At 44.4% G+C, this 24,625-nt stretch overlaps 1 protein-coding gene across 1 annotated transcript in view; it reads left to right on the top strand.

Moving 5' to 3' along the window:
- Positions 1 to 4,701: 4,701 nt before the first annotated feature.
- The window catches only part of LOC121292343 (60 kDa lysophospholipase-like), a 119,224-nt gene continuing 99,300 nt past the window's right edge, over positions 4,702 to 24,625 (top strand). Inside the window, 2 exon segments of the mRNA XM_041214195.1 lie at positions 4,702 to 4,779; positions 5,479 to 5,743. Coding sequence (XP_041070129.1) covers positions 4,702 to 4,779; positions 5,479 to 5,743 — 343 coding nt within the window.

Here is a 24,625-nt window from a genome sequence, read left to right as displayed (position 1 = left end):
TTAAGTCACGTCCCTATGGGATATTCTTGGTCTCCAAAGAGCCATCGCTGAGGCTGCTTAGAGCTTGGAAGGTCTATGGGAGATTTGACATCTTGATACCTTGACATGAATACATGGTTTTCTTCTTGTGGTTACATACAAGATGAACATTAATATCATGGAATCCCATAGATTAACAAATACTCCTGGATGATCTCAAGACACATTGATTGCCGCATGTGTGGAAGTCATGACTCCTTTGATTTATGGTAACCCAGCCTTTGCAGAAGATCTGAGGGTTGTCTTAATCTGTCCGGCCTCATCAATTTGAAATTGGACATAAATAGTGGTCATGGCATACATGACATTGGTCACCTGGGAGATGCATTTGTACACAGCAGATTGTGAAATTCTGCAGATTTCACCAGCAGATCCCTGGAAGGAGCTGGAGGTGAAGAAATTAAGGAATGAAGTGACCTTGACTGCCACTGACAATACGTGCCCACTTGGTGCACTGGGCAAGAGGTCTTGCGGAAAGAGGCAAATGTCAGCAATGTCCGGGGGTATCACAGAATCACAGAATTTTAATGGCACAGAAGGAAGCCATTCAGCCTGTTGTGTCTGCAAGGCTCTCCAAATGAGAATTATAACCTAGTGCCATTGTCCTGCCTTTTCCCCATACACCTGCACATTATTTCAATTCAAATAATCATCTAATGCCCTCTTGAATTCCTTGATTGAACCTGCCTCCATCACACTTCCAGGCAGTGCATTCCAGACCCGAACCACTCATTGTGTGAATAAGTTTTTTCTCACATCACATTTTCATTTGTAAATCACTTTAGATCTGTGCCATTTTGTTCTTGATCCTTTTACCAGTGAGAACAGCTTCTCCTTATCTACTCTCTTCAGCTCCCTCATGATTTTGAACACCTACATCAAATCTCCTCTTCGGCCTCTTCTCTCCAAGGAGAACAGTCCCAACCTCTCCAATTTATCTTTGTAATTGAAGTTTGTCATCCCTGGAACCATTTTTGTAAACCTCTTCTGCATTCTCTCCAATGTGTTCACATCCTTCCAATAATGTGGCACCCAGAACTGTACACAATACTCCAGCTGAAGTCAAATGAGTGTCTTACAAAAATTCAGCATAACCTCCTTGCTCTTGTACTCTATGCCCCTATTAATAAAGCCCACTATATTATGTGCTTTATTAACTGCTCCCTCCACCTGTCCTGCCACCTTCAATAATCTATGTACATATACACCCAGGTCTTTCTGCTCTGGCACCCCCTTCAAAATTTCACCCGTTATTCTATATTGTCTATCCATGTTTGTCCCACCAGAATGCATCACCTCATACTTCGCTACATTAAACTTCATCTGCCACCTATCTGCCCACTCCACCAACTTTGGCTATGTCCTTTTAAAGTTCTACACTGTCCTCCTCGTGGTTTACAACACTCCCAAGCATCGTATAATCCGTAAACTATCACATCCTGTGAACTTGGAGGCCTGTGTTCATCTCCTCTGCTTTTGGAGTGGCAGGTGGCTCAGGAGAAGACAGCTGCTACTCCTGTGGTGTTGCTTCTGCTACTGATGCTGCTCCTTTTGCTCCTTACTAGAGATCCAAGGTAGAGTTGTACATGTTGCTTGCTTGCTGCTGTGGAGACTGTCAGCAGGGAAGCTAAAAAGTCAAAAAGAAGTCAAAGATAGTAGAAGAATTCCTCCAAAGTCTTGGAAAACCCTTAGAAAACATCCTGTGAGCAAAATCATTTCACTTAGGTGAAGCAACAGGCATCTTGGATCAATATTTAAAGGCTTTCCAGGCTATGTTAATTACAATCTCATTGTGCCCTTACCTTGCTGGGACAGCTTGAGAAACTGGCAAGTCAAGCCAGAATGCAGGGGTACATCTTCAGACAATTGGCTCCCTCCATTTTTAAATTGCCAACCTGCCTGACACAACCAAGTTTCCCCATGTGCCTTGAAATGCACACCGGTTAAGTGCAGAAGTCAGTGGGTTTCATTTCTAGTTCCCAATTAGCCGATATTCTTTCCTTTTTAAGCCCCGTATGTGCCTATCCACCCCTTTGCCCACAACTGCACCTTTTCAGGTTAAATTTCTCCCCATGTGTTCAGATATCACCATAGCAGATAGCGAAATGAAAATGGAAAATGTTGGAAAAACTCAGCAGGTCTGACAGCATCTGTGGAGAGAGAAACAGGATTAACATTTTGAGTCCATATGATTCTTCCTTCAGATCTGCTCTGAAGAAGAGTCATATGGATTTGAAACATTAACTCTGTTTCTCTCCCCACAGATGCTAACAGACCTGCTGAGTTTTTCCAGCATTTTTTTTTCAGGTTTCTAGTGTCCGCAGCATTTTGCTTTTATTCTAGCAAATAGTGAAATTGGTTTCAACAATACATCTGATTACTTTTCTGGTGCCAGCCCATAAATAATCATGGTAACTGTTGTAAAATCCCAGATAATTCACTAGTTTTTTAGGGAAGGGATCTGCCTCCTGATCTGGCCTACACGTAAGTCCAGTCCCAGACTATGTGGCTTAGTCTTGCTGGTATCTGAAGTGACCTAGAAAACCACTCCATTGTAAATAATTTCTACAAAGTTCAAAAATGAGAAGAAAATTAGGCTGACCTGTCTGCAATGGCTCAGGTATTGCTTCAGGGTAAGACTAAGGTACTCTGAGCCTATTCTCATTAATAACACAGCATATAGCACCCAGGAATCCAGGTAAAATGGGACAAAGGGTAAAACCTCCAGTGGCTCCAATTAAGCTTGGCACAAAGCAGGTGGCCATTTTTTTTGTGTCAGATGCCAGTCGTTACAGTCCCAGGCCATCACCATTGGGGTTCTTAATAGAAGAACCTGTGGACCAACCATCTCGGCTGTTTCATCATGACCTTCCTTCTATTATACGATTAGAAGTGGAGTGGTTCACTGATGATTCAACACTGTTCAACTCCATTTGCTTCTCCATAGCTCATGTAGTAGCCTGTGCCAGCCTATAACAGAACCTGGATGCAGTTCAACCCTTGGACCAACAGAAGGTCAAGTAATATTTATGTCACAGAAGTGCCAGCTAATGACCACCTCAAATAAGAGAAAGCCCCGCTGTCTTTTTTTCCCTCCAGCAACAGCAGTATTACTGACTCCGCTACCTAAGTGCCATCAATGACCAGAACCCGAACTGAAGCAACCATTTCAACATCATTGCTACATGGGCAGAGAATGTGAATGAGTGTCACATTCGGGTCCCCTTGCAGCCTTTCCATTATCTCCAAATCTCAATTTAGGAGCGTAATGTAATACTCACCAACTGCCTGGGCTGAATCTTTTGCTGAGTGGGCGAGTGCAGGCCTGAACCTCTAGAGCGTAAAATGACAGCACACCCGCTGACAATTAAAAGGCCTATTAAGGTAACAATGTAATTAAATGTTATTTTTCGCTACCTGTCCAACATTACAGATTAGGGGACATGTTTTATAACATTTTAGAAGCCTTTATTTTTTATTTTGAAAAATGTTCATCTCCTTGAGGCACAGAGATGCTTTAGGGAGATTTTCAAGTACGCCTTTGTACGCATGCACGAAGCTCGTGCTCGCCCTCCTCCCCCCATCACACAGACACCGCTGAGTACTGCCGTGCGCGTTTCACGCTGGGCGGTCCTTAATTGGCCCGCTGGCATGAAATCGTGGTCCGGCCCTGATCGCGGGCAGTGACCGACTTCCCCGACAGCCCCTGCCCGCCCCTGCTGAGCCCGCCTGATGAGGGAAAAATCCACCTCCGTTGTGGTGCAGCCACAGCCACTGAAAAAGATCCACTGACAGCATCCAGGACTTGATTTATACCCTTGCAACTAGATTCCATATCCACCCTCTTTACTGTATTGTGGCTACAGTAACTCACCAAGGTTATTTTGATAGTATCTCCTTCCGCTGCAACCTATACCATGAAGAACAACAAGAACAGCAATATTGCGGGAGCACAGTCCGCTGAAGTTCCCTTTCCGTCCTGAATTAGAGATACATTGTGATTCTACAAGACGTAATATCAAAAAGTAAGGGGAAGTATTTTACACAACATAATTGCTTGCATTCTAATTGTCTTCATGTGCATTACTGCAAAATTCACATTCCTAATGATCTCTACATTGTTGCTGGGCCAGAATCCAGGAATTCCGTATCCAACACCATTATGGGATAGACATTGTTAAAAGGATGTCATGGTGAAGGAAAGGGCCTGTCAATACCTTTCAAGAAAAACTTGGGACGGACAATAAAAGCGGTCTTACCAGTATTGTTCACATCTCATAAAAAAGAAAAATAAACTCTTACCATCTCCATCTGAACCTTACCATCATGATTATTTTGCATTTTTATATTGCGTGCCCCTTCATATCCAATAAGTTTCTTTTTATTCAGTTGTTTCTGTTCCTGTGACTACTTGTTCCTCAGTGTAAATTTTTGTCTCCTACATTGAGCTTCATTTTTGTTGTTATTTGACTCCTCTTTTCTCTTCCCCATTCTCCTTTAGTCTACTGGGGATTGGGATTTAGGAGGCAGGATACTTTTTTTCTTTATTCTTTAAGGGGATATGGGCGTCACTAGCAATGTGAAGGATCATGTGGTGTGTGTAAAAGCAATCTCGGGACAGAGTGGCAGTTGTGAAATTGGAGGTCAACGTTAAATTCAGAGATGGTGAAGAAAGGGGCTTTGGCATGGGAAAATGAAATTCTGGGCAGGAAACCAGACTTAGCTGAAGTTGAGAAACCAGTTGGCTAGTTACAGGACAGCAGGCAACAGCAGCAGTGGAAAATGAGCTATAAACTAGTCAAAGTTACCTGAAAATTTAAGCAACTGAGAAGCAGATCAGAGGCACAGCAACTGGAATTCATAAGGTAAAACATTAAAACAGTGGTAGATCATTTAGTCCTTCCAACCTGCTCCATAATTCAGTGAGATTATGCCTGTCCTGTGACCCAATTCCACATACCCATCTTTGTCCCATATCTCTTAATACTGTTGATTAATAAAAATCTATCAATTTCAGTTGTAAATTTAACTATTGATCTAGCATTAATTGTTGTTTGCGGATAAGAATTCCAAACTTCTACCATCCTTTGTGCATAGGACTGTCTCTTAATTTCACTCCTGAAAGACCTGGCTCTAATTTTTAGTCTTAAAGCAAAATACAGCAGATACTGGAAATCTTAAAAAAACCAGAAAATGCTGGAAATACTTAGCATGTCTGGCATCATTTGTGAGAGAAGCAGAGTTAACATTTAAATGCTGCCAGATTTATTGAGCATATTTTGTTTTCATTTCTAATTTTTAGACTATGACCCTTAGACCTAAGATTGAAGACACGGTGTATTATGAGAGAAGGAGTGTTATTGAATGTATATTGCCGGCAGTATATGGTCTGATTGGCTCTGCCTACACTTCCTCCTTTTGCTTCTCCCGGTTCCTCAGTCTGCCCTTGCTCTGATGGCGGAGAAGGTCACTGTCCCGAGCTCCGATTCCAGCTGCAGCATTTCATCGCTCTCCAGCGCGCTGTCCAACACCAGGCTGGACTCGGAAAGCTCGGCTGCTCGCGATCGACCGAATGTGCCCCGACCGGCCGTCGCCAGTGTTAATGAACAGAGGCGCCAACGCCGGTGGGCGGACAACCGAAATGAGACTCGTGTTCTGGTGATAGATACTGGAGGGACTATGAGCATGGAATATGAAAATGACGGTAAGTTAGAAGCCTGCAGTCAGGGTTAGTACACAAGAGCGCATCCAACACTTCATCGGGAAACATTACTGTGTCAGCCATCCTTCAGGGACTTAAGTGCATGATATCAGCCTTGAGACGTGTTGTATCCCTAAAACATCCTGAATTCAGTATTTGGTGTGAAATCCAAATGTGGATCTGGGTTTAAAGGCATTTTTAGTATTTTTTTTAACGGGGCCATTCAGTTGTCATTGCAGACAGTTGTGGATGTTAGACACCTGGTATCTAATTATATGCCTTGGAGCCAAGACTTCCGTACTAGCTCTGAAGAAGGATTATACGGACTCGAAATGTTAACTCGGTTTCTCTTTCCACAGATGCTGTCAGACCTGCTGAGTTTTTCCGGCATTTTCTGTTTTTGTTTCAGATTTCCAGCATCAGCAGTATTTTGCTTTTAACTTCCTGTACCATATCTGGGCACTGTGTTCTCGAATTGGTATTCTTGAATTGAATGGTTCCTCTCCACAGGTGACTCAGTGGGCAGAGGGAGCGAGAGTGGGTGAAGATCAGGAAAGTAGTAGTGATTGTGGATTCAATACTTAGGGAAACAGACAAGCATTTCATTGGCCACAGATGTGTTTCCAGGTTGTTCTGTTGCTTCCTTGGTGCCAGGGTTAAGGATGTTACTGAGTAGCTGCAGAGCCCTCTGAAGGGGGAGTTCATGATCCATATCAGAAACAACATAGGTAGAAAGAGATATGAGATCCTGCAGGCAGATTTTAGGGAGCTAGAAAAGAGATTAATGAGCAGGACCTCAAAGTAGTAACCTTTGGATTGCTGCTGTGGCTATATGCTAGTGAGTGCAGAACTAGGAGGATTAAGTCGATGAATGTGTGGCTGGAGAGATAGTTCAGGAGGGAGGGCATTAGATATCCTGGGACATTGGGGTGAGTTCTGGGGGAGGTGGGATCTGAAGTTAACTAGGCAAGCAAGTTTTGAGGAGGACTTAAAGAGTTTGCAAAGAGATATAGATAGGCTATGTGGGTGGGCAGAGGTTTGGCACGTGGAATATAATGTGGGAAAATGTGAGATTGTCTGGAAGGGTTAGATTTCAACAATGTCCTTGCAGTGGGGTTTGCTCATTCTATTGGTGAGCAGGGGAAAAGTACTAGGATATAACAAGGGAAGGCAGAAACAAAATGCATAAAGGGTTGGGATTGGCAGATAGCACTAGAGTAAGAAATGTTAAGGTATTAGTTGGGGTCAGACTAGGTGGGAATATAATATGATCTAACTTAAGTTTGCAGTGTGTATATGTTAACACTCAAAGCGTGGTAAATAATGTTGATGAGCTGCAGACACAAGTAGCTACATGGGAATATATGTGGTGATAACAGAGATCTGGCTCAAGGAAGGACAGGACTAGGGACTTAATATTCCTGGATACAGGTGTTTAGGAAAGATAGAGAATGAAAGACATGAGATGGGTTGCTAGTACTGATTACTCCACTTTCCTTCCTGTCCCCATAACCCTTAACTCCCTTGTAGATCAAAAATCTGCCAAACTCAGACTTGAATACATTTAATGAACAGGCCTCCACTGCTCTCTGGCATAGAGAATTCCACAGGTTAATGGCCCTTTGAGAGCGATTTTTTAAAATTAATTCATGGGATGTAGGCTTCGCTGGCTGGGCCAGCATTTATTGCCCATCCTTAGTTACTCTTGAGAAGGTGGTAGTGAGTTGCTTCTTGAACCACTGCAGTTCATGTGGTGTAGGTACACATATAGTGCTGTTAGGAAGGGAGTTCCAGGATTTTGACCCAGCGGCAGTGAAGGAATGGTGATATATTTCCACATTAGGATGGCAAGTGACTTAGAGAGGAACTTTCAAGTGGTGGTGTTTCCATCTATCTGCTGCCCTTGTCCTTCTAGCTGGTAGTGGTCGTGGGTTTGGAATGTTTTGTCTAGGGAGCCTTAGGGAATTCCTGCAGTGCATCTTGTGGATGGTACACACTGCTGCTACTGTGCATCGGTGGTGGAGGGAATGAATGTCTATGGATGTTGTGCCAGTCAAATGGGCTGCTTTGTCCTGAATGGTGTCAAGCTTCGTGAGTGTTGTGGGAACTGCACTCATCCAGGTGACTGGGGAATATTTCATCACACTCCTGACTTGTGCCTTGTAGATGGTAGACAGGGTTTGGAGAGTCAGAGGTGAGTTACTCATTGCAGGATTCCTAGCATCTGACTGCTCTTGTAGACACAGTATTTATAAGGCTAGTCTAGTTCAGTTTCTGGTCAAGGGTAACCCTCGAGATGTTGATAGTGGGGGATTCAGTGATGGTAATGCCATTGAATGTCAAGGGGCGATGGTTAGATTCTCTCTTTTTGGAGATGGTCATTGCCTGGCACTTGTGTGGCACGAATGCTCTTTGCCACTTGTCAGCCTAAGTATTTCTGACATTATAATGGAAGGAAGTTCATTGATGAAGCAGCTGAAGATGGTTGGGCCAAGGACACTACCCTGAGGAATTCCTGCAGTGATGTCCTGGAGCTGAGATGACTGACCTCCAACAACTACAACCATCTTCCTTTGTGTGAGGTATAACTCCAACCAGCGGAGAGTTTTCCCCCTGATTCCCATTGATTCCAGTTTTGCTAGGGCTTGATGCCACACTTGGTCAAATGCGGCCTTGATGTCAAGGGCAGTCACTCTCACTTCAACTCGGGAGTTCAGCTCTTTTGTCCGTGTTTGACCCAAGGCTGTAATGAGTTCAGGAGCTGAGTGGCCCTGGCGGAACCCAAACTGGGTGTCAGTGAGCAGGGTATTGCTAGGCAAGTGTGCTTGATAACATTGTTGATAACCCCTTTCATTACTTTACTGTGATCAAGAGTAGACTAATGGGGTGGTAACTGGCTGGGTTGGATTTGTCCTGCTTTTTGTGTACAGGACATACCTGGGCAATTTTCCACATAGCCGAATAGGTGCCAGTGTTATAGCTGTACTGGAACAGCTTGGCTAGGGGTGCGGCAAGTTCTGGAGCACAAGTCTTCAGTACTGGGATATTGTCAGGGCCCATAGCCTTTGCACTATCCAGTGCCATCAGCCATTTCTTGATGTATATATGGAGTGAATCAAATTGGCTGAAGACTGGCATCTGTGATGCTTGGGACCCAAACCCATGTGCTTTAATTTTGTCCACTAGCCTCTTATGTGGGACCTTATCAAAAGCCTTCTTGAAATCCAAATACACCACATCCACTGGTTCTCCCTTATCTAATCTACTAGTTACATCCTCAAAAAACTCCAGTAGATTAATTAAGCATGATTTCCTTTTCATAAACCCATGCTGACATTGTCTAATCTCATTAATGCTTTCCAAGTGTTCTGTTACCATGTCTTTTCCAATAGACTCTAGCATTTACCCCATGACTGATGTTAGGCTAACTGGTCTGTAATTCCCTGCTTTTTCTCGCCCTCCTTTTTTAAATGGTGGGGTTACATTTGTCACCATCCAATCTGTAGGAACTGTTCTAGAGTCTATAGAATTTTGGAAGATGACCACCAATGCATTCAATATTTCTAGTGCCTCTTCCTTTAGTACTCTGGAATATAGATTATCAGGCCCTGGGGATCTTTCAGCCCTTAACCCCATTAATTTCTCTCGCACCATTTTTTTCACTAATACTGATTTTCTTCAATTCCCCCCTCTCATTAGACCCTTGGTTCCCTAACATTTCTGGGAAATTATTTGTGTCCTCTTGTGCGAAGACAGAACAAAAATATGTGTTCAATTCTTCTGCCATTTCTTTGTTCCCCATTATAATTTCCCCTGTTTCTGACTGTAAGGGATCTATGTTTGTTCTTGTTAATCGTTTTCTCATCACATATTTATAGAAGGTTTTACAGTCAGTTTTTATTTTCCTTGCAAGTTTACTCTCATACTCCATTTTCCCCTTCTTAATCAATCTTTTTGTCCACTTTTGCTGAATTTTAAACTGTTCCCAATCCTCCGGCTTGCTGCTTTTTCTGGCAATTTTCTATGTCTCCTCTTTGGATCTAATACCATCCCTAATTTCTTTTGTAAGCCATGGATGAGCCATCTTTCCTGTTTTATTTTTGTGTCAGACATGAATGAATAATTGTTGTAATTCATGCATACGCTCCTTAAATATTAGCCATTGCCTATCCACTGTCAACTCTTTTAATAAAGTTCCCCAATCCATCATTGCCAACTCGTGCCTCATACCCTTATAATTCCCTTTATTTAGATTCAGGAACATAGTTTTGGATTCAACTTCTTCACTCTCCATCCTAATGAACAATTCGATCATTTTATGGTTGCTCTTCCCCAAGAGACTCCACACAATAAGATTGTTAATTAAACCTTTCTCATTACACAATACCCAATCTAGGATAGCCTGCTCTCTACTTGGTTCCTCAACTTATTGATCTAAAAATCCATCACGTACACACTCCAGGAAATCCTCCTCCACAGTATTATTGCTGTTTTGGTTTTTCCAATCTAAATGTAGATTAAAGTTACCCATGAATACAGTTGTACCCTTATTGCGTGCATCTCTAATTTCCTGCTTAATTCCTTCTCTTACATCTCCATTACTGTTTGGGGGCCTATGGACAACCCCCACCAATGTTTCCTGGCCTTTGGTGCTTCTTATCTCTACCCAAACAAATCCCATATCATGATTTTCCAAGCCAATATCCTTCCTCAGTATTTCTCCTCTCACCACCTGTTCGTAAACAAAAAGGTGTTTTGATTTTTGATTTCCCCTTTTTAAGTGGTGGCATATTTTTTCCAGCCCTTCAGTTTTGGAGTGATCTAATCCTCTATTAATTACCCCACAGCAAACACCAGATGCAGTAAAATAAGATTTTACACACACTCAAAACGCGGGAAGAGGGTTCACAACGTTTCCCCCTACCCCCGGGATGAGGGAAAGAGGGAAAGAGTTGCAGGGCAAAGACCACAGACAAAATAAGAATTATTGTTTCACGTGAGTCCAGAGTCCAGAATCAAAAATCTAATGTGGTGTATTCCTTCAGAGGGGTTAGCTGGCTGAAACTGATGCAGGGCCTACTTTTCCAGGAGCACTGACTTCTACAATGGAAGAAGCACCGTTTGATATGTCAGTCCTGCAGTAGTCACTGGTATTGCTGTTCAGACGTTCCAGTAGAAAACAGTGTAGATGAGGGCCAGGCAATTTAAACCTGGACAGAGCTCTGGTTATGCTGCTGTTCTCTTGATGGGAGGCGGTAGGCTGCCTTTGTTCAACCCCATAAGGCAATATTACTTGTTCTAGCAGCTTGGGGGTGGGAATTGCGGGGAGGGGTCTCATGAGACATAACTCCCACTTCTTCTCCTTGGTTTGGACAAAGAATGTATATTCTTGGTCTGGGTTCTTCAGATGATTGATGTTTCATCCATTAATCAGTTTAACAGTTTCAGGGTCCCTTTGTCCTCGCAGACCTATTGTCTCCATTGGCCAGAGCCCTGCCTTAGAAATGTACAGGATATTTGTGCATTTCCTTGGAATTTAATTTATGCAGTTACTAGGGCATTAGTGCCTCTTTAGAGATAACAAGGTCCTTGCTGTTTTCTGAAGGCTAGAAATTCCATTTGTGTGAGTGGTAGCCAGGATGATATAAACATATATGTTCCTTCCTGTCTCCTGGGCATGACAAGCCTCTACCATTGGAGAAAATACTTAATTTTATTTATTTTTTTTAATGTGGTCTTAGGGAAGGAAGAATAGGAAGTGAAGAGGTATATACGCATTCGCTCATTCATACTGGCACATCAGACACACAGTTAGCAGGGGCAATTGCAGTTCCCTGCTGCATTTTCTTTCTGTGGTTTAAACCCAGGAGAAGGGGTCTGCATCAATATTGTCTGGTACTGGGCTTAGGGAAGTTTTAGGTGAGTTGGGAGGATTGGAAATTCATCTGCAAGGGGAAGTTTATTCAGGGTTAGAGTTCTGATTTCCCTCTGTTGGGCATCAGGCATTCCAACCTCCTGATTGAGTATGCTTACAAGGGTCTGGGGGGTTTTCTTCAGGCTGCTTAGAACTTAGGGAGTGAGTGATGGTCAAGATGCTCTGCGTGATCCACAGGGGAGTGCTGAACATCTCACTCTGTGTGTGCCAGGCCCTGGGATCATAGGGCTGAGCTGCTCTTGTCCAGCTTAGCTCCTGCCTGCTCACTTTGGTAACCTGTGGGTTCAGCTGTTCGGACCCAGGGACTGGGATTAGGCTGAGGTCCAGGAGAGTGGGGTATTTTAAAGGGACCTTGGCCTCTTTAGGGGATTCTGGTCCGGGATCCAGCTCGGGTACTAGCACAACTGGAGAGTTCCAGCTTCTGGTGCTAGGTGCTTTGGGTTGACATGACAACAGGCGGGCAGTTGGCTTCCAAACTTGGATCAGCTTTTCTGGTCCTGGACGATAGGAAGATGGCCTTCTGGCAGGGTCCTCTCCTGGATCCATACCAGATATGGCTACAGTGCTGTACCTTGGTGGGGGTTTATGGATCATTTTAAATCTGCTGGTTAACTCTGTCACGTCACCTTGCAATTCTGTATTATGATGGGTGAGCATGGGGTCCAACCTGGCTGGGGACCCTCTGCTGGTCAGCTGCATGATAGGTTCTGTGTCTTTTAGGACACTGCTGCTCTCTGGAGATTGGTTAGCTCTTGCTGTACCTCCTGGTGGCTTTTCAAATATGTGAGGCATCACCCTCACTCTTTCTGGGCCAATTTGAGAACTTTTCTGCTTTACAATTAAATTCACCATAATGCTACCGGCCAGGCCAATCAATGGCCTCCTAGCTGGTTCCTTTAGCTTGGGAGTGGGCATTGTCTTGTTCCAAGTCCCCTGGAACACTTCTGCTCTCAATTGGGGGTGCAGTTATGGTTACACTCCATCGTGGCTTTTTGACTGGGGGAGGCATCTCACTTCCTACCTGCTTATTGAGTTAGGAACTCCCTTTGTCCCTATTTAATGCTGGAAAGAAGGATTCTGCTAGCCATACTTCAGGCAAGCCCTTAACTTTTCCTTTCTGGGCTTAACAACTTGCCTTCTTTCTGGCTCTTCAGCTATGTGGGTATCTCCCTCACTATTTCTTTCCCTGCTCTAGGACTTCTCTGGCCCCTATTTAACTCTGGGATACTTGGTGAATCTATTTCAGATTCTAGGGGTCTTTTCTGGAGCTCTTTTAATTTTGCTGGCCTGGCTTTGGCCAAGCTATCTTTGAGCAGCTCTTGCTTGAGGTCCATGGGTGCTATTTCACCCTTTTGGGCCTCTGGACCTTCTCCAGCTTTATGCTGACCTACAGATTTCTGCTGACTGACTTCAGCTTCTTTTCTTCGCTGGTTAACACCTTTCTCCCAGCCAAATTGTTTGCAAGGAGGAAATCGACTCTTGGTACTGATAGGGCAGGGACAATCCCTACTGTAATAGGGCCTGAAACAAGGTCACACTGTAGGTGTACCTTATGGGAGGTTGCAGACACACATAGTACCATATCCTCCGATGGGTAATTTTCTAACGTGAGAGGCTCTGCCTGCTCTGCTGCACTACCCATTGGGACGCCCTTTGGGGTACTACTCATGTGAAGTCCTACTAGGCCAACTGGCTTGCCTCACAATCTCCAGCATTCAGGTTTGGAATGGCATATTGCGTTGCAACGAGAACACACCGTCCTCCAGGAATTCTCCTTTCAAGCTACAGGGGGGGCTTTTTGCACTCTCTTTTGTGTTTTCTTTTCTGGGTGGGAAGTTTTCCTATCTAGGTTGCCCTTCCTATCTTTGTAATGCTCATGGGAATGGTTTGGAAAGGGCCTGCCTGAGTTTCCAGGCCCATGAGTGAGATCATTGCTGTCTGCTCTGACGGTTGCATTCCTAGCTGTGAGTATTCCCTGCTTCTCTAGGTGTATTTGCAAGTTGGAGGACAGGCAATTTGTGAATTCCTCCAACAGTACTAGCTCATGCAACTCCTTGTAGGTGTGTGGGATTATTAGGGATCTTACCCATTGCTCGAACACTATTTGCTTCAGTTGTTCGAACTTGATGTAAGTTTGTGTGGGCTTTTTATGAGCATTCTGGAATTGTTGGTGAAATGCCTCCGGGACTAACTCGTGGGCACTTAGGATGGCTGCCTTAGTCTGCCTATAATTCAGGGACACATTGGGAGGCAGCATGGAGTAGACCTCTTAAGTTGTCCCGCTCTTGAATTAAAAATGTCCAGATATCTGAAGGCCATTTCAGCTGTCCTGCTATTTTCTCTGTAGATTTATGGTTTACACAAGCTGGACACTATTGTATCCCCTTAACAAGACCTTACATTTCTAATCCTGATGTTAAAGAAGTGCTGATGACATCAGGGGATAGGAGTTTAAAGGAAAAAAAAGCAAATTGTTTTAAAGCTACATTGGCAATTTGCCCATCCATCTTTTCAGGGAAATCCTATACAAGGGGCATTCTGCAAAAGGTTTGCCCATTGGATGTTATGTAGATAACCATTCTGTATGGAATAATGTACATTCAACAAAGAATATCACTAATGAAAGGTTAAGGTTTGACCTTGCTGCCATAAAAAAAAGTTGGAGAGAAAAGAGATCTCTAAGATAAGATGGGTCGATGCAAGTCACCAATTATTGGACTGTTTTACAAAAAGGAATGCTTGCTTAAAGAAATTGTTGGAGGTCCTAGAAGAGGGGCATCTTATACCATGATGGGTTATATGAAATGTGGAAAATCAATTTTTCTTCGATTAGTTTTGAAATTATTTGACTGTGTTATAAAGTTTATTACTTAAAGAAAGAAAGGGGTATCTGCTAATAGTATGTTAATTTTATTGTTTATATTGTTAAGATACACAGATGAAGGGTATTTTTTAATTAAGTACTTTGATGACAGAAATAGGGGACTGCTGGGACACTGCGGTGGGGAATGAGGAGAGGATAGGTATCAGACTGAACAAAGTTAATAAATTCTCTTAGTAAAGAAAAAGCTCTGTGCCTTGGTTTTGACTCCACCAACAAATTTAGATTCTATTAACACAGTTATTGAGAAAGTGGTTAAAAAGGCACAAGGAATCATGGGCTTTATAAATAGAGGCATAGAACACAAATGCAAGGAAATTTTGATGAACCTTTACAAAACACTCAACTGGACCTCAACTGGAATATTGTGTGCAATTCTGGCCACCGTAGAAAACATGCAATGACTTTAGAGAGGGTGCAGAAAAGATTTATCAGAATTGTTGCAGGGATAAAGGACTTCACTTGCTTGGATAGATTGGAGAAGCTGTTGTTTCCTTAGAGAAGAGAAATTTGAGAGATTTGATAGTGTTCAAAATCATGAGGTGTCTGTAGTATAAAGCTATTGTGCTAATGGCTCGAGTGCATCATCAGTGATGACCTTCTCCAATAAGAGAGAATTTAACCATTGCCCCTTGACATTCAAAGGCATTACCATCACTTAATCCCCCAACATCAACACCCTGGGGGTTACCATTGCCTAGAAACTGAACTGGACTAGCCATATAAAAACCATGGCTACAAGAGCAGATCAGAGGCTAGGAATCCTGCAGTGAATAACTCACTTCATGCATGCTAAATAGTGGCAGGAAACTGCTATGCTTGTACCTGAGCAATGTAATAACCAGTGGTCCAGGTCAAAGTCCTGCCACACGCAATTGTGAATGGTGGCAGACAATTAAGCAACTAATGGGAGGAGAAGACTTCATGAACATCTGCATCCTTGATGTCAGAGCCTAGCATATGAATACAAAAGACAAGGCTGAAGTGTTATGCAACCATCGTCAGCCGGAAATCCAGTCTTCTGCAGAAATCTTCTCTACTTCCTCCTCAGGTTTCACTTTCACAGAAGCCTGTTTCCAGTTAATTTGGTTTACTCCTACTGGCATAAAGAAATAGCTAGATATACTGGATGCAGCACAGACTGTGAGCCCCGAATATATCCCAGCTCTTGTGCTGAAGACCTATGCTCCAGATCTAGCTGTGCTCTGAGCTAAAGTGTTACAAAATGGCTATTACACAGGTATGCAACCAATAGTGTGTAAAACTAGCCAATTATACCCTGTCCACAATTAGAAATGCAAATCCTACCCTGCCAATTACCACCCTATCAGCCTACCTTCAATCAACAGCAAAGGGCTGGAAGAAGCCGTCAACAGTGCTGGCAATTGGCACTTACCAATAACCTGATCAACGATGCCGAGTTTGAGTTCCACCAGAATCATATGGCTTCAGACTTCATTACAGACTTGGTTCAAACATAGACGAAAGAGCTGACTTCCAGAAATGTGGCGGGAGCGATTGCCTTTGACCACAAGGCAGTTTTTGATTGAGTGAGACTCCAAGGAGCCCTAGTAAAGTTAATGGGAATCAGAAAACTCTTCTTCAGTGGTTAGAATCATACTTGGCAAAAAAAAATGGCTGAGGAAGCCAATCATATCAGCCCTAGGACATTGCTGCTGCTGTGACTAGTTGCTTGCAATTGCATGTGGGAACTTAAGGACCCTTCAGGTGTCTTGGGAGGACCACCTGTCTCCAAGTGTTTGAGCTTGAGCTCAGGATTGCCAAGCTTGAGGGGCTGCTGGAATCACTGTGAGGATGAAAGTTTCCTGGATTGTACATTCCAGGAGGTGGTCACCCAACAGGCAGTGAGAGTTCAGGATAGTAGATAGGTGGCCATCTGGAAGAGGTAGAAAGAGGCAGGAGGTGAAGGGGTTTTCAGGATGTGTGCCACTCTCAAACAGGTTCTGAGCATTGGAGACTGTTGGGAGTAGCAACACCTTGAAGGATTACAGTCCAGATCATGGCACTAACAGACAAGAGAGGGAACAGCAAAGAGAAGGGATGGCCAAATCCACCACCTGGCATTAAATTTGAGACTGTTCAGGGGCAGGTGGATAGGTGGCAGACAGGACACAAACCGGATTTTTCAAGACCCCAGCCTTCAAACTCACCAGCAGGGGAGTGTTAAATCCAACCCAAGGATACAAAGTGTTCAGAAAAGATATGGAAGTGAAAAAAATGGCGTGGGTTGGCAGTACTGATTATGGAAGACATTGAAAAGAGAGAATGTCACTGGGGGGACAAGGACAGAATCCATTTGGTTAAAGTCAAGAGACAAAAGAGTATAATCACAGTATCAAGGGTATTCTATAGGCCTCCAAATAGTGATAGAGAGAGAGAGAGAGAGAGAGAGCAATATATGAGCAACTCTGCAGAAAAATCAGAGATGTGCAAGAGCTATAGATATTGGGAACTTTACTTACTTAAATACCAATTAGGATAATTAAAGGAAAGGTTAAGAATGGCAGGGAATATCTGAAATGTGTTCAGGAGATCTTCCTTGACTAGTAAGTTCTTGATCCAGCTAAGGAGGAGCATTGTTGGATCTGGTGTTGAGGAATGAGGTGGACTGAGTGGACCAAGTTGTCTGTGGGGGAATACTTGGGTGAGAGCAATCATTGTAACATAAAGTTTAGATTATTAATGGAGAAGAGCATGGAACAATCTAAAGTAAAACTTCTAAATTGGAAGGGGGCTAACCTCAATAGGATGAGAGGGGATCTTGCCAGGGTAAAATAGAATCAAAGACTGACTGGGAAAACTGTAACGGAACAATGGATGACCTTTTAGGAGATGTTTCAGATACAGGCTACACACATTCCAAACATGGGTGAAAGGTAGGGGAACCAAATCCAGGGCTCCTTGGATGACAAGAAGGGATAGAGAAAATGGTGAAACAAAAAAAGAGGGTGTATGGTACATGCCAGGTGAATTCTTCAAGCAAGAACCAGGCCAAATATAAGTTGAAAGGAGGAGTGAAGAGGAAAATAAGACTGACAAAGAGAGGATGTAAGAACAGAATGACAGCTAACAGAAAATGGGAAGCCAAACATTTTCTACCAGCATGTAAATAGTAAGCGAGTAGTAAGATGTGGGGGCAAAGAGGGTGATATATCCTTAGAGGTGCAGGGCAAGGCAAGAATACTCAATGAGTTAATAAGAACAGGAAGTGCTGGAAAAACTCTGCAGGTCTGGCAGTATCTGTTGGAGTCTTACTGGACTCGAAATGTTAACTGTGTTTCTTTCTCCAGAGATGTTGCCAGGCCTACTGAATTTTTCCAGCACTTTCTGTTTTCACTTCAGATCTCTAGAATCCACAGTCTTTTGTTTTTATAATACTTAATGAGCATGTTATATCAGTGTTTACCAAGGAAGAAGATGCTGACAAAATAACAGTAGAAGCAGAGATAATGGATGTGGTGAAAATTGATAGGCAGGATATATTAGAAAGGCTGGCCACTGCTTAGAGTGGATAAGTCACCTGGTCCTGATGCCTTGCATCCCAGTTGCTAAAGGAATTAAGGGTGGAGATAGTGGAAGAGGTTGCCATAATCATCCAATCTTCCCTAGATATGGTGGTGGGGTGAGGTGCCAGAGGATTGGAGAGTGGCAAATCTGAAACTCTTATTCAAGAAAGGGTGCAAAGATATTCCTAGTAGCTATAGACTGGTCAGTTTAACATCTGTGTTGGATAAAATTTTAAGAACAGTAATCAGGGAAAAGTCAACAGGCGCTTAGCGAGATTTGAATTAATTAAGCAGAGACAGCACGTTGTGGTGAACAGGTGAGGAGGGGTTGGATGGCTCCCCTCTTTTCCACTTCCCATTTGACCACAACAGGTTTCTTTTAAAAGGGTATATTTGCCAATCGAATGAGTGTTTGTTTAACTGTTTACATGCTGTGATCATAAAAGACACAATCAGACAGGTTTTCTTGAACTTTAACAAAGAAAACATGATAGGTTTTATTTTACTTAACCCAGTCTAAGTAAAAGTAATAAAGTACGCTCTGACTTTTGCACGCACATACACTCACACACACAAACACGCACACAAACACACACAAACTCGCACACACATAAAGTTTGCACACACATAAATAGATTACAGAGTGAAGGAGGATATATTAAGCAAGTTAGAGTCCATAGAAGAATAAAAAGGGTATACAGTCCATGGAGGTTGGTGACTTGGCTGAATTCGGTGGTCCTGCTGCTTTCACTCGGTGTTCCCGACGCTTTCAGCAAAGTAAAGATGCAGACAGAGGATTAATCTGCACTTCTGAAGACAATAGTGCTGTGTTGGATCCTTTTCAAAAAGCTTTGTCTGTGGTACCTGAGCTAGTCACCATCAGCAAACAGGGTTCCAAAGCTTGCAAGTTGGATTGGGAAAGAGAGTGCGAGAGAACAAGAGGAAAGGAACCCAATCAGGTTTTGTTCCCTCAGCATCTCAGTTGCTTTTTCTGAGCTGTAGCGAAGGCAGCTGCTTAAAGACAAAGGGCGGAATTGACCCAGATTTGTACTAAGTGTGGTAGCGGGTGGACAAAAAGACGCTGGCTGCAATGGTGGCTTTTCACACTGTGTCGTCCCACCCCACCACATTAAATATGCATTCCCGGGAAACACGCCGTTTCAACTGGGGGTGGGCACTCATTTGCCCACTACGGCATCACCTTGCCACTTCATCACGCTGGGTGCCACATTTAAAGTGCAGCTGTGCACAAACCTCTCAGTGTTTCCAGCCCAGGACAGCTGCACAGAAGACATGGCTCCGAAAGGCAATAAAACTGCAACCCCCTGCTTCAGTGATGTGTCCCTCAAGCACCTTTTGAATGCCATGGAGGCCAGCCGTGATGTCCTCTATCCCCACTGTGGCCGCAGGATGGGCAGTTGCATCACCAATCCAGCATGGGAGGCGGTGGCAGTGGTGGTCAGCGCCAATACCCTGCAAAAGAGGAGAGCCATCCAATGCTGCTACAGGATGAATTGTCTCATCCGTTCCCCCAGGTTAACTCACTCTTCTCATCACTCTCAACTCAGGCACACACAAATCCATCACACATTTACAGGGATCTCACATCTCAAGGGACAACACCACTAACTCTCACACACACCCTCACATCTCTAAAGGCACATACCCTCTCGAGCTTACACCCTCATCCTGTCCATGGCTTCGCTCACCACACAAACAGTCCACGCAATGCCATGTGTCCTGCGCACAGCCTCCATCTGTTTACACACAAGAAAAGCCTGCTCACATCAGCAGGGAGAGGTCCCAGACCAGGGGTGGAGTGGCCCACATTAAGCCCTTCAATTACTTTGAGGAGTGTGCCATCGTGCTGACTGGTGAGGGCACGAACCATGTCTGCGGTGATGGCGAGGTTGGCAGCAAACACCCTCGTAAGGCTCCTGCACCACATCATCCCTCTTGCAAAGCAACTGTGAGTGCTCTCGCTCCTGATTTTGACTCTGCTGCCAAACGATAATCATTTCTACTTTGGTTCACAGGGAGCTCTGCCAAGCGACTGACACCCTCAGCCAGTCAGTCCCTCAACTCCACCCAGATCCTCACCTCCAGCCAAGAGGACACCTCATCCATTGAACAGCTGCAAATATGCAGCCTGGAAGACCTGTCACAGTGCTTGCCCACACTCTTCACCAGTGCAGAGACATACGCCTCAGTGGAACCTAGATTGAGAGCAGGCTCGGGTTCACAATCTGCTAGTCACCACACGGGCACATGTCCACAGCAGGAGGAGGCAATTTCAGCTGAGCTCCCTGGCACTCGGAGGTCTGCTGGGGAAGGGGCATCTGTGAGGTCTGAGTCAGATGATGAGCCTCTGGATTTTGCCTTTGAACTCATCGTGGAGGGTCAGCAGAAGGCGTGAGAACATCACGCAGAGCTGTTGGAAACCCTCAACAGAGTGGCATGCAAATCAGAGGAGTGCTTACGCCTGCTCTCTGATGAAGTGGTGCTCACATGGACATGTATGGAGGTCTCCATGGGGAGGATGGCAGATGCCATGGAGACCCTGGTCCAGCAGAACACGGCGATGTGTGCAGACCTGCGCTCCATCGCGGGAGCCATGGGTGAGTTCCTGTAGTGGCAACGCGAGATGGAAACGGCGCATCTCGACATGCCTCCAGGTGCTCCTTCCACTCAAGGAGTCAGGCCGGGGCCCCAGGGCACCCAAAGGGAGGAGGAGCAGCAGCTGGACATACCTAGGTCATTCACTCAGGAATCTCAGAGGCTGTCCTCTCCTTCAAAGTCCCCTTTGCCTGTGACATCCTCAACCTCGTCTTCTGTCACCTCAGAGGGAGCAGCTGGCCAATGAGTGATTCTGGAGGGAGAAGTGTGTGTGGCAGAGCCTTTTGGAGACTTGTGCAAGCACTCTCCCACGAATGCGGATCCTTCATCGATCACACTCACCTCAATGTCCTGAACATTTTGAATGCTGCCTGCCGGGGTTCGCTTTCAGTTGTCTACTTGAGCTGACCTGCATCTCCGCCCATCTAATGATCGTACTCCCATGCAGCACCTTACCTTGCCCACCCTGACTCTTGTTTGACTTTCAGTTAGACAGCATGGCCTTGATTCGATTTTTCATTCACTTCCCCATCTTTTCCTCTCCCCGTTACCTATTTCCTTTCCCTCCATCACTGTTGATCTTCCACCTCCCCTCTGTGACTTACCATTCACAACCCTTTTTTTTTCAGGATTGTCCAGGTGAAGGGTACATTCCTTTCCTTCCCAAAAATCCCACCCCCATCCACATTCACCTCCCTGACCACTTCCTTCCCATCCCCAGGAGCCCCGTCTGCCTCTGAGCTTCCACCAACCAAACCCACCGTCCTTTCTACCGTTACAGTAGAACACTTACCCTTCCACCCTACTGCCTCACTCCATCCTTGGTCATTCTCACTTTCCACGTTCCACACCCACCCTCAGTTGGCTCAGTTGGCTCCCCAAGAGGCAGTCATGGATTCATCAGAGCCCTCCCTTGCATCTTCACGTGGACGTCCCCATCCCCCCACACCCCTACCTGAACCCTTTTCCCCCTCTGGACCCTTCCCCCTCTTGGATCCCCTCCACCCCCTGACTCTCCCCATCCCTTGGTCCTCCCCCCTGGACTCCACCTCTGCTTAATCCTTCCCCCTTCCTGACTCCTTCAGACACCCTAATTCACCCTCCAGCCTTACTTCTTCCTCCAGCCTTATTTCCTCCCCTCTCCACACTCCTTCCTCCGCCCGGACTCCTTCCCCTCTCTGTACTTACCCCCCCACCGCCCTCCCCACCCCCGACTCCCTCCCCTCTCCACACTCCTTCCCCCCTGAACTCCTTCTCTTACACCTTCCGCACCCCCCCTTACACCTACCTCCCCTGTTGCTGTCTTCTCCCTTGTTACCCCCTCCTCCTCTGTACTCCCCCTCCAACCTTCCCATGGACATCTTAATTCCCCCCAAACATCACCCCATCCTGACACCTTCATTCCCCCCCATCCCAACCTCACCCATCCTGACACTTTCATTCCCCCTCCCAATCTCACCCCATCCTGACACCTCTTCCTCTCCTAGTTGATCCTAGATATTCCTGTCCCACCTGCCACCCCCCACTCCCGTACATCTTCCTTTCCCAAACACAGCTGTACCTTACTTTCCACCCCCTCGATTATCATCTGTTGTGAGCAGCCCCTCAATGGCAACTTGCCAACTTCCGTGAGCTGCTTTGTGGTAGAGCCATGTCCATGAGAATCCACCCAGCATGCCATGGGCATTCCTCTAGTGTGCTGTTGCTGTTGGGCTCCAGCATCTTCTGCTTCTCAGATGTCCGTGATGTGAGCAAGGCCCTGGCAGTAAGACCAGACTTCTGCACGTCACACTTTGCAAGACGTGTTCTGCATCAGTGTGCAATCACGTCAATGTGGACAAACAATCCAGCAGGGGTCGGGGTTGGGAGGGGGTTGGGAATAATTCTGGCGAGCTGGCTTTATAACGAAATGCAGATATAGTACAATGATGTTCCCCGTGTTCGATGGTGGGGAATGCAGCCCGCCATTGATGGGCTGAGCGGACAATTGCAAATTGGTTTCAAGACTGTGTGAAACCGATTTTTGGCCTTCTTGCCATATGGTCTCAGTTCGCCGAGCATGCTCGACACCAGTGGGCATGGAAAATTCTGCTGATAGGGTTAGCTTGTCACATGACCATCATCCAGTCATTCAAACATAGTCGTAGCTGCTGTATTTCAGTTGTAACGTGATTAGATCATGCCTGGGAATCCCCCATCTGAACCAAGCTAGCATTGTCCAAATGAATAGATTTAATGGTTCTCCTCCAGTTGAGTACCCATGGTGATTGTATTAATGCTTTACTAATGGGACGATATGTGGTTCACTCATAATCTCCTGAGGTCATTGTCTTTGATGGTTTTTTGCAGACATTTGGTCTCCATCTCAATTGGAGTTGGAATGTGAAAGATATAGTGATACAAATTGTAGTGCCATCTTTCGGTTTTTCCTGGTCTCTTTAAAAAGTTCAATTTGAATTTCTAGCTGGTGGATTCAAGATTCATTATTTGATATCAAGCATATTCTTGTGACAATGTATTTGTAAAAGGCAGATTATGTGTAATTATCAAAAGATTCTGATACCAGACCTAGGATACAGCTGATTATTTTTGATAAGTCAGTTCATAGAGATGATCAGATTTCTTTGTTCTGGATGGTGTGGAGCTTCAAGTGTGGTTGGTGCTGTACCTCTCCAAGCTTGTGGGGAATATTCCATCATAATCCTGACTTGAGGCTTATAGGAGGTAGAGGCACTTTGTGAATCAAGAGGTGCGACACTTGCTGAAGAATACTCATTCTCTGTTGTATTAGCCATGGCATTTATGTAGCTGATTTTATGATATGGCAGGTGGTAATTGCCGGGCCGACCAAATCCCAAAGGGAAACTTGGTCAAGCTATCACAACGATTTGTAATTTGTACTTTTGTTACGAGAATGTAAATGTACTGAAATCAGAAGTAAAAATTCCACCACCAATTTTGGAAATTTTAAGTATTAAATTAAAACATCTATTAACAAAAGAAGAGAAAACTTAAGCAGTCAAGATTACAGTTACACTGGTAAATTTAGTCTTACAACATTTCCCAAAATATTGCTACTTAGCTAGACTCACAAATAAACACCCCTTTCCAGGCAACCATCCCTTATAAAACATCCAGTACTATTACTACAAGTCACCCACTGTTGCTATAGGGGAGGTATCTCACAGGACTTCTTTCTTCCTTTCACTCGACAATGGAAATCCAAGGCTTGTAACAAAACTTTGCTTTCTGGCACAACCAGACACTTCTCTGGTGTGGCTAGGGGCTGCTTCCTTCACAGGCCTGTCTTTACACAGCACCTCTTCAAGATCTCACATGACCACACATCTCATACCACTCTCAATCTTTCCTTAACTATGCTTTTTCCTCTTTCATCTCTAACCCGATTATTCTTAACTTTCTTTGGAAGTTACCTTTCCCAGAATATAAAAATCTTTCATGTTGTCCTTGTGGACATCACTTTCGGGAAAAGTAAACTTAATAACTTTACTTCCTTCATTTATGGTTTTTGCTAGTTGTAAACTTCCTTTTCTTTTTGAAATTCAACAGCTAAAAATTCAACACCTCATTTATCTCCTAATGCAAATTCCTATTCATGTTGTATTTATGTGTATCCCAAATTAGCTTGTCCATCTCTACTTCAAAATGCCTGCTTTTACAACTAACCCTTTGATGATTTAAACCTTACAGTCTGATTGTCTTCTGTTTAATTAAATCAGTTACACTAGTTACACACACATGCACACACACATACACAAACATACAAACAGCCCCCACAACTTGCTTCACAGTATCACACAGTAATATTGGAAAAATGATATTTTCTTTACACTGGTTCAGTTCAGTTTCTGGTCAATGGTGACTCCCAGGATATTGATGGTGAGGGACTTGGAGATTATAACACC

This window comes from Carcharodon carcharias, chromosome 20 (genome assembly GCF_017639515.1).
Source record: "Carcharodon carcharias isolate sCarCar2 chromosome 20, sCarCar2.pri, whole genome shotgun sequence".
Lineage (NCBI taxonomy): Eukaryota > Metazoa > Chordata > Chondrichthyes > Lamniformes > Lamnidae > Carcharodon > Carcharodon carcharias.
The sequence above is the reverse complement of the archived record's forward strand: the minus strand, read 5'-3'. Positions and strand labels throughout refer to the sequence as shown.